Genomic DNA, 15,538 nt, shown 5'->3' on the forward strand with positions numbered 1-15,538 from the left:
TTCAAAGTGCAAAGCCCTCTAGCATGATCTGATGGAATAAGGATATACCTTGCATTTAAATGAGAAAGTGCTGTACTACTATAATGTGTGAATAGGACCTAGGTACTTACCTTTCAGCTAGCCATGCCCTGCTTCTGTTATGTCTTCATAGCCCTCTGCTTCATCCACACACGTCAATCCTTCACTTCACTCCTTCATTGTCACATTATTATAATCCAGAGAATGAAGCAGTGGAGGTATCATCTAAAAGCTCCTCTTTAAAAACTTCCTGGTGATTCCAGTGACATCAACAAGCCGAGGGATGGGTTGGTGTTGACATTCATACCGCATCCAAACTCAAGTTTATCATTTAAGTTGTTTAAATTCAGATAAATTATTGAATTTCATTTTCTCTGGCAAATCATCCCAAAAAGAGCAATACAATGATATCCACATTCCAGTGTTTGTTCATACCATAATTGCCTTTTCTGTTCCAGGGGGGAAAAAAATCCAAGAAATGATTCTTCCTTCAGTTTCACATGAAGAGCAAGTCACTTGTCAAGAAACACTCTGTTTCTTGTTGCTTTCAAAGTTAATGTAAAAAACATGTTCATAAATTATTAAACAAGGTTCAGTAGATAATAAAATAACACTTCTTGCATTTCTCTCCTGAAATAATCAATTGTGCTTTCCACAACAACAAAAAAACATTTAAAAAGAAGCAGCAGACTTTTGCTAGAGGTTATCCATATTAAAAATAGTCTTTAAACCTAGTAAGTTCTTCTCTATCTGTATCGGTTGGATGTCCCCTTGCCGTTTGACGAGGGCTCTTCAAGCTCATCGTCCTCAAAGCCGTGAAACGTGGACGTGTCGCTCTCTGAGGTGGTGCCAAATAGTTCCTCTGCCCTGGCAAACGGCCTGCTGTCCTCCTTCTCTTCTGGGCGTCCAGCTGGCAACAAAATGACAGGATGAGGACGGCATAACAGCTATAGTACAGCAATCAGTACAGCTTAGTCATAATCATTGTTTGGATGCTGTGTAGCAGAGCAGGGTACTCACTGGAGCACCGGCAGACTGAGCAGGGTAACCTCTCCCCAGATTTACCCCTGTTGGAGCCTGGTGTGCACCGGCACAAGTTACAGTAGTTATTGGTACTGGCAGACCCACCTGGGCCCTTCTGACCTGCAAAAGAAGGCTGGATCAAACACTGAGCCCTGAACCAAGCATTCAGACATTTTAACAATTTCTGAAGATTTTTTTTCTCCAAAAGACCTCATTAGACAGGGCTGACCTGAAAATGATTAGTGTACATCGATAGTTAAAATGGAGCTAGTGAATTTGCACTGAAGACAGAAATCACATGTTGAGAGCCCAGTGGAGGTAGTCAGCCATGACGTGCAGATGGAACTGTAAGCTCAGGGTTCCTAAACCTGGTGCAGTGTTACACCTACAGAGGTACCTGCAACAAAGCTCGAAAAAACATGCAAACCATGTACTAGAAATAGCAATAACATTTAAAAACACCCCCACATATGCTCTCTGTACATTTCTGTTGCTGATGGTGACACCAGAAGAGACATTTTAGAGGCCTTGAATATGAGTGTCTTACGTTTGTGTCTGTCGGAGCGTTGTGTGGAGGGTGACCGGGAGGACTCGGACCCCCTCTCCTCTGCCAGGTGGGAATGGGTGTAGTGGTAACTCAGCCCTGTACGGTTTTTGTAGCGCTTCCCACAGACTGAGAGCACAAAACAGAGACAAAACATTCACTTCTTCCCTGAGAATGTGTCTGAGACAAATTGCATTTACAGTTGAAGTTGGAAGTTTACATACACCTTAGCCAAATACATCTAAACTCAGTTTTTCACAATTCCTGACATTTAATCAGAGTAAAAATTCCCTGTCTTAGGTCAGTTAGGATCACCACTTTATTTTAAGAATGTGAAATGTAAGAATAATAGCAGACAGAATTATTTATTTCAGCTTTTATTTCTTTCCTCACATTCCCAGTGGGTCAGAAGTTTACATACACTCAATTAGTATTTGGTAGGGTCATGACGTTGGCCTGTGGTTAAGGTTTATGACGCCCCCAATAAATACCTTTCTCCCTTCCCCTCTCTCTCTGAGCCTACTGAAGGACTTTTGAATAGCCTTTGTTAAATATAGAAAGTCTGGGAACATCAAACAAGTGGGGGGAAAAGAACCATATTTCGGTAATAGAACCAGTTGGAAATATACCAGGTACTTAATGAGTATGGATGTCAGTTCGGTTGTCAGCTGAGACATTATGACTGATGACAGGACGACATAAACTGTACCTGGGAAAGTCTACACATTCTTCACATGGAATTGTTGTGCAATTTAAATATTTGATATTGAAATTGTTTGTTAGGAGATTAAATATAATTTTAGCTTCCAAATGAGAGAATTGGGTTTTCATAAGGAAAGAGCCCTGACCAATCAGTGGCCCGCCCCTGTGAAGAGACAGGGGTTATAAACGATGAAACACACCCTTCTCCCCTCGCCACTATATAAGTCAGTGACAAAAAGTAACCAGTCTGTTCTGGGTACGTGAGGTCTGCAGCCTCTGCGTTAAAAGGACTCACATGTCAAGTACAGAACTAAGCCAACCTCAGCGTGAGCTTTGGTTGTGAATGGTATGAACGTTGAACTCTCATTCACTACAGAAGTGATACTTCCTAGCCGTTGAGTTAGCAGCGGCCGCTGTAGACGTGGGCTAGGAAAGGACGGACGACGTATCCAGTCTAACACACAACACAGATACTACAACGTATCCAATTTACCACCAGTGACATTCTTCCGAGGACAGGAAGACCTCTGTTGGCCAACACGGCCAGCATCTACGACCAACCTACCGAAGCGCAGCTCAGAGTAAATATTTACTGCATTTTCCTTTTCCAAATGGGCGGTAATTTAGAATGCATAGGATACTGTATTTAAAATGGCATAGCTGCTTTCTCTGTTCCTCAGTCTTCCCGCTCTTTCATTCAAGCCCAACCCCCTTTCTTTGTGTAACAAGCCGCCATGCCGGTTTAGCCCACTAGGGCACATTCTCTTATCTTTTCCTTGTAACCATATCTGTTTGTTATGCATTTCTGTGAATTACTTAGATTAGTAAATAAATTATTTTAAGACAATGTAACGGCTGTCTTCAGAAATGGACCAAAATGCGGCGGAGTTAGTGTTCAACATAATTTAATTCAACGGAACACTATGCAATTTACAAAACAAGAAAACTGACAGCCAACACAGTCCTGTCAGGTGCAACCACTGTGACAAGAACAACTACCCACAAAACACAAAGGAAACGTAGGCAACTTATGTGTGACTCCCAATCAGCCACAACCCTCTACAGCTGTGCCTGATTGGAAGTCACACGGCCAAAATCAACGAAACAATCAAAACACCCACTCTTTTCTGCCACGTCCTGACCCAACTACACCCTCTACTGGTCAGGACGTGACAGACAATTGATGTATGGATGACTCATAGTGAAGACTGGGTTCGTGCAGATAACCAACAATTTACGACGTTTGGAATGAGATTGACATGAGGTAAACTAACATCATTAAAGGAGACTAATCGATCAGATATTATAATATCTGAAAGTTATATTAGGAAAATTATAACGTTGTAATCTGAATATTTTCCTTGGTGCCCCGACCTTCTAGTTAATTACAGTTACACAATTAATCAGTTAAATCGCGTAATAATAATTACAGAGAGTTATTTGATAAACATGTCTTCCGTTTTAATGATGCCAAAGACACGACAGTAGCATTGCCTTTAAATTGTTTAACTTGGGTCAAACATTTTGTGTAGCCTTCCACAAGCTTCCCACAATAAGTTGGGTGAATTCTGGCCCATTTCTCCTGACAGAGCTGGTGTAACTGAGTCAGGTTTGTAGGCCTCTTTCCTCGCACACACCTTTTCAGTTCTGCCCACACATTTTCCATAGGATTGAGGTCAGGGCTTTGTGATGGCCACTCCAATACCTTGACTTTGTTGTCCTTAAGCCATTTTGCCACAACTTTGGAAGTATGCTTGGGGTCATTGTCCATTTGGAAGACCCATTTGCGACCAAGCTTAAACTTCCTGACTGATGTCTTGAGATGTTTTTTCAATATATCCACATACTTTTCCTGCCTCATGATGCCATCTATTTTGTGAAGTGCACCAGTCCCTCCTGCAGCAAAGCACCCCCACAATATGATGCTGCCACCCCCGTGCTTCACAGTTGGGATGGTGTTCTTCGGCTTGCAAGCTTCCCCCTTTTTCCTCCAAACATAACAATGGTCATTATGGCCAAACAGTTCTATTTTTGTTTCATCAGACCATAGGACATTTCTACGAAAGTACGATCTTTGTCCCCATGTGCAATTGCAAACCGTGTCTGGCTTTTTAATGCCGGTTTTTGAGCAGTGGCTTCTTCCTTGCTGAGCAGTCTTTCAGGTTATGTTGATATAGACATTTTACATTTTAGTCATTTAGCAGACACTCTTATCCAGAGCAACTTACAGTAGTGAATGCATACATTTCATGCATTTTAATTTTTTTTGGTACTTGGCCCCCGTGGGAATCAAACCCACAACCCTGGCGTTGCACACACCATGCTGGCGTTGCAAACACCATGCTCTACCAACTGAGCCACAGGGAAGACATAGGACTGTTGATATAGATACTTTTGTACCTGTTTCCTCCAGCATCTTCACAAGGTCATTTGCTGTTGTTCTGCGATTGATATGCACTTTTTGCACCAAAGTACGTTCATCTCTAGGACACAGAACACGTCTCCTTCCTGTGCGGTATGACAGCTGCGTGGTCCCATGGTGTTTATACTTGCGTACTATTGCTTGTACAGATGAACGTGGTACCTTCAGGCATTTGGAAATTGCTCCCAAGGATGAACCAGACTTGTGGAGGTCTACAATTTTTTTCTGAGGTCATGGCTGATTTCTTTTGATTTTCCCATGATGTCAAGCAAAGAGGCACTGAGTTTGAAGGTAGGCCTTGAAATACATCCACAGGTACACCTCCAATTGACTCAAATTATGTCAATTAGCCTATCAGAAGCTTCTAAAGCCATGACATCATTTTCTGGAATTTTCCAAGCTGTTTAAAGGCATAGTCTTAGTGTATGTAAACTTTTGACCCACGAATTGTGACACAATGAATTATAAGTGAAATAATCTGTCTGTAAACAATTGTTGGAAAAATTACTTGTGTCATGCACAAAGTGGATGTCCTAACCAACTTGCCAAAACTATAGTTTGTTAACAAGAAATGTGTGGAGTGGTTGAAAAACAAGTTTTAATGACTCCAACATAAGCGTATGTAAACATACGACTTCAACTGTATGTATCTGTCACGTCCTGACCAGTATAGAGTATATTTGGTTATTGTAGTTTGGTCAGGACGTGGCAGAGGGTAGTTGATGTATGTATTATGGGGTTTGTCACTGGTCTATGTCTGTGTTTCTATGTCTAGTTGATTGGGGTTGGACTCTCAATTGAAGGCAGGTGTGTTGAGTTGCCTTTGATTGGGAGTCCTATATAGTAGGGTGTGTTTGTCTTTGTTTTTCGTGGGTAGTTGTTTGAGAGCACTGCTTTTTGTTGAGCCTGCGTTCACTGTTTCATGGCGCTAGTTTGTTTATTGTTTTCTTCCGTGGTGTTCGCATTATTTTATAAATAAATATGTTGAGCACGAAACCCGCTGCGCATTGGTCCCTTTCTCTCTACGATGACAAGCGTGACAGTATCACTCATCTTCAGTTCTAGACACATTGGGGATTTTGTGAAAATTCAAAAAGACCCTTACGTCACAATGTTTTCGTCACTGCACTGAAAACATTAAGATCCATTTCAACAGTAGGTCAAATACCCACCGACACAGTGTCAGGTAGTTTTCAACCTTTAAGCATTCATGTCATTATTGTTGCAACATGGCTTTATTGCATCTTCAAGTGTGCCCAATAAGGTTGTCAAATAAGGTCGTATCTGTATACTAAGAAAACATGCCATGAGAAATTCATCAAGTTGAGTTCTGTAAATAGACTGATAGGATCCAAATGTTGGAGCTTAGCTTATCTGTCGGAGAAAGGAATGAAAATACAGGGAAATGGTTCACTACTCAGTAATACGGAACACTCTCAGGAGAAAGCATAACCCTGATGTGGAAACATAAGGACAGTGAGGGAGAAATGTGTGGCAAGAGTCACACATACAACATGGACTCATTGTTAAGAGAACAGATGTACAGTACACAAGTTACACCAATAAGATCACTAGGAATACTAATCAACTATGGTCTTTAACTACATCAAACAACTTCAAAATGTCCTAAGATACAAGTAAAAAGCCAACAAGTTCAGACACTGGAGGTTGCAGTTTTTAACTTATGCTTTTGTTTGCATCTGTCTGAAACAGAGAAACACAAAGCAAAGCAGAAAAAGAAAGGAAAGAAAATGGTATGTGTCACTCATAAGAGTCACCACAACTAAAGAAAATCCAATTCCCCTGCCTAGGTTTTCCACATGTAAATTGTATGCCGACTGGACTACTTGAGACGGTACATTGACAACACTTGTCTCCTCTCTGTGCTTCTCATTCATGTGGAAACACATGCCTCTGAGTTCTCCAAGGGGGATTTGAATGACCATTATGTACATCATGTTGATATGTTAGGGTTTGAATTAACGCCTGTGGGCTAGCTTGTTGGCTTGTTGACATGCTGTCCATAGGGAATCACAGCACTTAATCCCCAAATGCTATTTGTTGAGTTTATTCTGCTGATCTGTGTATATGTATTTGTATATACACTGAGTGTACAAAACATTAAGGACACAAGCTCTTTCCATGACAGACTGACCAGGTGAATCCAGGTGAAAGTTATGATCCCTTATTGATGTTACCTGTTAAATCCACTTCAGTCAGTGTAGATTAAGGGGAGGAGAGAGGTTAAATAAGGATTTTTAAGCCTTGAGACAATTGAGACATGGACTGGGTATGTGTGCCATTCAGAGGGTGAATGCGCAAGACAAAAATGGTCCACCCCCCCAAAGGACATCCAGCCAACGTTGACAACTCTGGGAAGCATTGGAGTCAACATGCGCCAGCATCCCTGTGTTTGTTGACTAATGTTTTGAATACCACTACTCACCACCCTCACACAGGTGTGGGCAATTGTAATTATCCCAGAGGCACTTGCATAAAAAAACGATGGCACATCTCTTGATGCTCTGATGAAGGCATAACTGCGGAAAAGCGTGGAAATGAGGTGTTTGAGGTGGGGTTTTTTTGTTAGTTTTTTTACATTTTGGAGTGCTGCCATTTCCCAATGTTATTGAACTTGGGATTTCAATTGACAGCACCTAATCCCTTTGTAGAACGACATCCAGAACCGACCAGAGAAATCAATATAACTTGAATAACTAGCTTATTGAGGCATGGTAGTACATGATCTCTCTTTAGGAGAATGTCCTTAACAAAACCAACCACTTGAAGTGGAGATCAAATGTCTCATAACTGGATGATATAATAATTGATCCGATATGTGAGGAAGGTCGATTATTTCTTGACTTTTCTACTTACTGTCACAGCCGTATGGCTTGTCCTGGTCATCCATCTCTGTCCTCCTGCGGCCTGAACCCCGACCCTGTGGGGACAAAACCACCATCACCATGGTGACCAATGACACGACAGCGCTAGTCCTGCAGAGGCCCCAGTTATTCAGTGATCCAAAGGACGTTGCAAATGAAATAGAAACCTACAGTACAAGGCCATATCATACTAAACTAAATGTCCAACTGAAAAAGACCACCGTAGAAAGGTAAATATAGCACACTCAATAGAGTGCATCAATGTAGCAAAAATCTTTCCTGCCAGCCAACAACTATGTGGTACAATAGATTTTTAATGCATTAGATGAAACGGTGATTCATTAAAATAGCATTTTGTTGGAAAGATACACAGAGTAGAAAGGGAAGGTGTTTTGTATAAGAATTTACATTTTTACAAATAAATCCGTGGCTCAGTTGGTAGAGCATGGTGTTTGCAACGCCAGCATGGTGTGTGCAATGCCAGGGTTGTGGGTTCGATTCCCACGGGGGGCCAGTACAAAAAAAATATATATATAAATGCATGCATTCACTACTGTAAGTCGCTCTGGATAAGAGCGTCTGCTAAATGACTAAAATGTAAATGTAAAGAAAGCAGCCGACAAAAGATAAGCTAATTTGTACAGGTGCATTCAACTGGCTGGCAGGAAAATATCTTAGGTGAGATGGTAGTTTGTAGCTATAGGTTGTCTTGTTTCCTTTGTCATCAATGTCATAGTAACAGTCTGTATGGAGGAAATGTTTCTTAGGACAGAAAGTTTCTGAAGCTTATGACTGGGTTGTGTTGAAAAACATACTAATCTACACTGAGTGTACAAAACATTAAGAACACCTGCTCTTTCCATGACAGACTGACCAGGTACATCCAGGTGAAAGCTATGATCCCTTATTGATGTCACTTGTTAAATCCACTTCAAAATCAGTGTAGATGAAGGGGAGGAGACAGGTTCAAGGATTTGAGACAATTGAGACATGGATTGTGTGTGTGTGCCATTCAGAGGGTGAATGGGCAAGACAAAAGATTTAAATGCGTATGAACAGGGTATGGTAGTAGGTGCCAGGCGCACCGGTATGTGTCAAGAACCGCAACGCTGCTGGGTTTTTCACGCTCAACAGTTTCCCGTGTGTATCAAGAACAGTCCACCACCCAAAGGACATCCAGCCAACTTGACACAACTTTGGGAAGCATTGGAGTCAACATGGGGGAGCATCCCTGTGGAAAACTTGACACCTTGTAGTCCATGCCCCAACGAATTGAGACTGTTCTGAGGGCAAAAGGAGAGGGGGTTGCAACTCAATATTAGGAAGGTGTTCCTAATGTTTAGGATACTCAGTGTATAATGTAATTCTGTCAGTATAAAAATATAAGAGCACTTAAACTACGGTACCAATATTAATAAATATTATAATGAATTGATTCAGATCAGTCTCTAGCACTGAGTAGTTTCAGACAACAGGAAGTGCTCGCAGCACAGATAATGATGCAAATATAGTACCACAGAGTTTCTAAACCCAGAGGCCCAACATCCTGAGACTTCCGAGAACGCTTGCGAAGCAGACTTGGCAGACAATGAGTAAAAATTCGTCCTTAGTTAATATTTTTCTCTACTTCTAAAAGGCACACAACCTAGTTTCAAGCCAATGTCTTAAGTAGCTGAACATGTTATTATTCCAAAACGTTATATCGAAAGAGTGCCTTTGATTTGATGGCATGGACATGCGCAGTTTGGCGCAAAACCACCGTTAGATGGTTATATGCATGATCTTAGCTAGCTAATGTAGCTAATGGGATTTCTATTGAATGAGTTATGAACTAGGGCAGTCATGTACATTAGCAGCAGTTTACTACAGTACAGTGTGTCTCTGTGGATCACTTACTCTGCCTTTTCCTCTGTGTCTTTTTTTGGGGGGGTCCACTTCATAGTCCTCATCGTCATGGTATGCACCTTCAGCTGCGTCAGCCTCCAACACCCTCTGTGGTGGGAAAAAAGGGAATAGAGGGATCAATCTATATTCTGGAGGTCAAAGACACTGCCTGACTCTCAGTCTGAGGAACAACTAAATTAGCTAATAAAACATGTTCAAAAAAGATGGTTGTAATAAACTATAAGGCCATAAACCTCTGATACTAGCTATTTGCATATTTAAAGCGCATTATGACAGTGTGCCCTTTTATACCTTTCCAGGCAGTTCTGGTATCAGGCTCAGACTGGTTATAGTCATGGCAGAGGTTATGTAAGCTGATCCTAGATCAGAGTACTCCCTTTCCCTTTAAGCCATTGGGATAAAACTTCATTAGGACCCACCTGGATTTCTAGGAGACTCTCCTCATCCTTAGAGTTGTTCCTCTGGTCTCGGCCCTCCCCTCTGAGAAGAGCCTCCAGTGTGGTGTCCTGTGTGGGAAGCGTATCCTTGCCTGTGAGTCCTCCATCTGGATACAGAGCAACAAACACACAAATAAATCAAACAAACCCGGGAGCCGCCCCTCACATCAGTTAAAGTAGACATGTATACCAGTAACTCTAAAGACACTGACAGGTATCACCACATCTAGTCAGTCTTTCCCAGGAAGATACAAATGGCTCGCTTTAACAAAGCATCACTATAAATACCAAATCCCTTCATTAGGGATGTGTGATACTTTCTGTATAACTTATGTTTCTATTCAGCAAATGAAGGATATATTAATCCAATGTGTAATGCCTTGTTACAAAGCTAGCCTAATCTGGGATTGCTATTTAAAGCACGCTACCAGGGACGACCTGCCATTGTTTAACTAAACATAACTAAACAAACCTTAACCTTGGGTCGCTGATTCTCCTAGTCAAACTAGGAAATGTCTATAAACGTAGGTACATTTGTGATTTGGGTGAACTGTCCCTTTAATGTGAAACGTTCCAGAGCTTTTCTGTTGAGATAGAGGTCAAAACAAAGAGTGTGGATGAGATAAAATACTAATATTGGTTGGTAGTCAGTCTATCATGGACATCATATTCAAGACTTTCTCTTCACTGATGGGTATTTCATTCAGCCTTATGATTTTAGAAAAGAGGACAGGCTTCAAAGCCTCAAGCTATCATACCTTCACAGACACTCATCTCCCCAAGTAAAATCACCTAGCAGTCTCAATCCCTGAGCGGAATGCTAACATGCAGCAGTTGGTAAGAGGTAAGGATCTGAGTAGGAAGAGGTGGAGATAATGTTGAACGGTATATCGAAACTTTGGAAATACTTTGATACTAGAACATGAATAACGTTTCGGTACTATAATTTTTGTTACTTCCGTACTTCTGTCAAATGTGTCTCACATCATATATGGATTAAGAGGATCGAGTGTCTAGTAATTTGTCTGATTCTTCTCAAGGGGGCAGTAGCTAGCCAGGATACTTGCGCTTGTGTATGCAGTCGACACAGCTTGAGCCACTTTGAGAAACAAGCAAGAGGAGAGAGACAGCATGGCTTCTTCATGCAAAAACATCCTACCTCCACGCTCACAACTTGTTGACAAACAACTTGTTGACAAAACTGTCTGCAGAAGTGAACTATGGGATTATTTTGATTACAGAGCAGATGAGGGCCATCCCACCAAAACAACTACGCAAAACACAGGCAGAAGGGGCTGACCAACTGGCAAGTGTGACATTTTCAACCTCTCCCTGTCTGAGTCTGTAATACCAACATGTTTCAAGCAGACCACCTTAGTGTTCTTGGGCACAGGGACTAAGGTAACCTGCCTAAATGACTACCGACCCGTAGCACTCACATCTGTAGCCATGAAATGCTTTGAAAGGCTGGTTATGGCTCACAACACCATCATCCCAGAAACCCTAGACCCACTCCAATTTGCATACCACACCAACGGATCCACAGATGATGCAATCTCTATTGCACAGCACACTGTGCCTTTCACACCAGGACAAAAGGAACACCTATGTGAGAATGCTATTCATTGACTACAGCTCAGCGTTCAACACCATAGTGCCCCCAAAGCTCATCACTTAGCTAAGGACCCTGGGACTAAACACCTCCCTCTGCAACTGGATCCTGGACTTCCCGACGAGCCGCCCCCAGGTGGTAAGGGTAGGTAACAACACATCCGCCACGATGATCCTCAACGCGGGAGCCCCTCAGGGGTGCGTGCTCAGTCCCCTCCTGTACTCCCTGTTCATTCATGACTGCACGGCCAGGCACGACTAACACCATCATTAAGTTTGCTGATGACACAACAGTGGTAGGCCTGATCACCGACAACGACGAGACAGACTATAGGGAGGAGGTCAGAAACTTGGCCTTGTGGTGCAAGGACAACAACCTCTCCCTCAACGTGATCAAGACAAAGGAGATGATTGTGGACTACAGGAAAAGGAGGACCGAGCACACCCCCATTCTCATCGACGGGGCAGTATTGGAGCAGGTTGAGAGCTTCAAGTTCCTTGGCGTCCACATCACCAACAAACTAACATGGTCCAAGCACACCAAGGCAGTCGTGAAGAGAGCACGACAAAACCTTTTCCCCTTCAGGAGACTGAAAAGATTTGGTATGGGTCCTCAGATCCTTAAAAGGTTTTACAGCTGCACCATCGAGAGCATCCTTAATATTCAGTTGTACATGTCTACCTCGGTAACCTCATTGTTGCTATCCCTGCATTTCAGTAGCATGCCTCCTTGCACTTTCAATTTGCCTTCATTGCACATTTAGACTTGCCATTTGCCTTCATTGCATATTTATATTCTTTATATTTGCACTCTTTTATTTGCACTCTTTTATTTGCACTCTTTTATTTGCACTCTGGGCTGATGCTAACTGCATTTCATTGTACTGTACTTGTACTTGTTCAATGACAATAAAGTTGAATCTAATCTAATCCTGACGGGTTGCATCACTGCCTAGTATGGCAACTGCTCGGCCTCCGACCGCAAGTCAGTACAGAGGGTAGTGCGTACGTCCCAGTACATCACCGGGGCCAAGCTTCCAGCCATCCTGGACCTCCATACCAGGCGGTGTCAGAGGAAGGCCCTAAAAATTGTCAAAGACTCCAGCCACGCTAGTCATAGACTGTTCTCTCCGCTACCAAAAACGAGCAAGTCTAGGTCCAAGAGGCTCTTAAATAGCTTCTACCCCCAAGGCATAAGACTCCTGAACAGCTAATTACCCAGACTATTTGCATTGCCTCCCGCACTCTGGAACGCTGATGCTACTCTCTGTTATTATCTATGCATAGTCACTTTAATAACTCTACCTACATGTACATATTACCTCAATTACCTCGACACCAGTGCCCCCACACATTGACTCTGTACCGGTACCCCCTGTATATAGCCCCGCTATTGTTATTTACTGCTGCTCTTTAATAATTTGTTAATCTTATCTCTTACTTTTTTTTATAGGTATTTTCTTAAAACTGCATTGTTGATTAAGGGATTGTAAGTAAACATTTCACTGTAAGGTCTACTACACCTGTTGTATTCAGTGCATGTGACAATAACTATTTGATTTGATTTGAACCCAGACACATCACAAGGGCTGCTGAATACAGAAGCATTGGTTTAGAACGTTTTCTCACCACCAAATATGGTAGTGAGATGAAGTCCAGTAGCGGGTGTAGTAGGAGAGCGTGGAACTAGGTTAAACTGGGCCGACATTCCGCAAATTTTCTCATTTATGAAACATCTGATCTTAATAAATGCTTCTGTTCTCAAAACTAGAATCTGTTAGGAACACAGTGCACTAAACTTTAGAGACTTGATGCTTTGCAAAAGTTTTAAAACATTTTGTTGTGTAGAAGGAGTGCAAGGTTGAATTGAGTTTGTCCACATGTGTACTTCACAGAGGCGGTGTTTCCTAACGGAAATATGCAAATACATTCTACAACGCGCCAATAGGATCTCACTAGCTCGTGCTTGGCTTTGCCCAACTCCTTGCTTATTCTGCCCACTATGCTTCATTTGCTCCAACTGTAAACGATACAGATTAACTAACCCAAGATAGTTATAAATATCTTTGAGCAAAAGGAGTTACAAAGCAGTGCAGTGCAGTGGCTCAGTTGGTAGAGCATGGTGTTTGCAACGCCAGCATGGTGTGTGCAACGCCAGGGTTGTGGGTTCGATTCCCACGGGGGGCCAGTACAAAAAAAATATATAATAAAACTTCTTTTTTTTTTTTTTTTTTAAATGCATGAAATGGATGCATTCACTACTGTAAGTCGCTCTGGATAAGAGCGTCTGCTAAATGACTAAAAATGTAAAATGTAAATGTAAGGTTTAGTTCTAAAACGACATAAAAACTATTTTAACCATGACATTTGCATTGTAACATTGTCGTTATTCTAGTAGCAACTAAATTTGAATTATTTTTGAGTGACAATGACATAAACATCTATTCAGCATCTCATTCATGTGAGCATTATAATATGATTACAACCCAAAAGTAATGTGAAATGCACTCATAACGTGACAGTAAAATATTTTAGACTACTTTGCATATGTCTGGGCTTGCTAGCAGTAGCCAGCCAGCAGCCCTGGGCAGATAATTGCACTCTGGGAAGTGAATACTCTTTGGGAATCGTATGATGTGTAAAATCCATTGTATTTCTATGGTGTGTAGACTATTGCAATATAGAAGCTTCAGAAATTAGCTTCAAAGTGTTTATGTAGTTTTGGAAGTAAACATTTAATAAATTACAATATTTAGCTGTAATGAATGTCTATGGAAAGTCATTTGACCCAATATTATGGCCACAGATTAGCAAATTAACCCTGATATGTATCAAATGACATTTAAAACAGTTTAGACTGTCATTGTACACTATTTTGTTTGCTCTAAGTAGTGCTGAGCGATAAATCGAAACGTCAGATATTTTTCCTTTAATAAAAAACTAACATAAAAAAACATTCTGAGCTCAATCCACACATCACACAGTTTCTCTAGCGATAAAATCAGATCCAGCCTGAACTGTGTGATATAGTAGGGAGTTGTAGATTCCAACAGGCCTATATTTTACATAGTTTAGCGCATAAAACTTGGTAATTAACTACAATGACCATAAATCTATTGCATATCTACTTGTCTGGTCTGTTTCTTTTATGTCTGCTACTGAAGAGAGAAGAATGCATGATCGTGAGATGATATAGAGAGCAGCTGTTGCTTCACGAGGCATCTTTACCTGAAAATACATGATCTAAGTCAGTGGTTCCCAAACTTTTTATAGTCCCGTACACCTTCAAACATTCAACCTCGAGCTGCGTACCCCCTCTAGCACCAGGGTCAGCGCACTCTCAAATGTTGTTTTTGCCATAAATGTAAGCCCGCCACACACACACACACACACACACACACACACACTATACGATGCATTTATTAAACATAAGAATGAGTGTGAGTTTTCCACAACTGGGCTCGTGGGAAGTGACAAAAAGCTCTTATAGGACCAGGGCACAAATGATAAGAATCAATAATTTTGCTCTTTACTTAGCCATCTTACATATAAAACCTTATTTGTCCATCAAAAATTGTGAATAACTCACCACAGGTTAATGAGAAGGGTGTGCTTGAAAGGATGCACATAACTCCGCAATGTTGGGTTGTATCGGAGAATCTCAGTCTTTTTACACACACAGTCTGTGCCTGTATTTTCATTCTAGTATTTTCATTCTAGTGAGGGCTGAGAATCCACTCACACATAGGTACATGGTTGCAAAGGGCATCAGTGTCTTAACTAGTGATGCCCCGATATGACATTTTTGGCCGATTCAAATATCCAATATTTTCCTTGCCAAAAAAAAAGGATACTGATACCCAATATAAAAAAAATGTTGCGGCCTTTTAAGCATTCTAGTACCGTTAAATAGTTAACACACACACACACACGGACGCAGTGGTCTACAGCACTGCATCTCAGTGCAAGAGGCGTCACTATAGTCCCTGGT

General features: G+C 41.5%; 1 protein-coding gene across 2 annotated transcripts in view; it reads right to left on the bottom strand.

Moving 5' to 3' along the window:
• LOC106588971 (zinc finger protein DPF3) overlaps positions 1 to 15,538 on the bottom strand; it is a 55,641-nt gene that overhangs the window by 2,966 nt on the left and 37,137 nt on the right. For both annotated transcript variants that reach the window (XM_014178686.3, XM_014178604.3), the window contains 6 exons: positions 9,919 to 10,043; positions 9,491 to 9,586; positions 7,587 to 7,650; positions 1,589 to 1,714; positions 1,039 to 1,161; positions 111 to 928 (listed from right to left, as the gene is read on the bottom strand). In XM_014178686.3, coding sequence (XP_014034161.2) covers positions 765 to 928; positions 1,039 to 1,161; positions 1,589 to 1,714; positions 7,587 to 7,650; positions 9,491 to 9,586; positions 9,919 to 10,043 — 698 coding nt within the window. In that variant the 3' untranslated portion in view covers positions 111 to 764. The remainder of the gene's footprint in view (positions 1 to 110; positions 929 to 1,038; positions 1,162 to 1,588; positions 1,715 to 7,586; positions 7,651 to 9,490; positions 9,587 to 9,918; positions 10,044 to 15,538) is intronic.

The sequence above is a fragment of the Salmo salar genome, chromosome 01, assembly GCF_965601325.2.
Source record: "Salmo salar chromosome 01, fSalSal1, whole genome shotgun sequence".
Taxonomy (NCBI): Eukaryota; Metazoa; Chordata; class Actinopteri; order Salmoniformes; family Salmonidae; genus Salmo; species Salmo salar.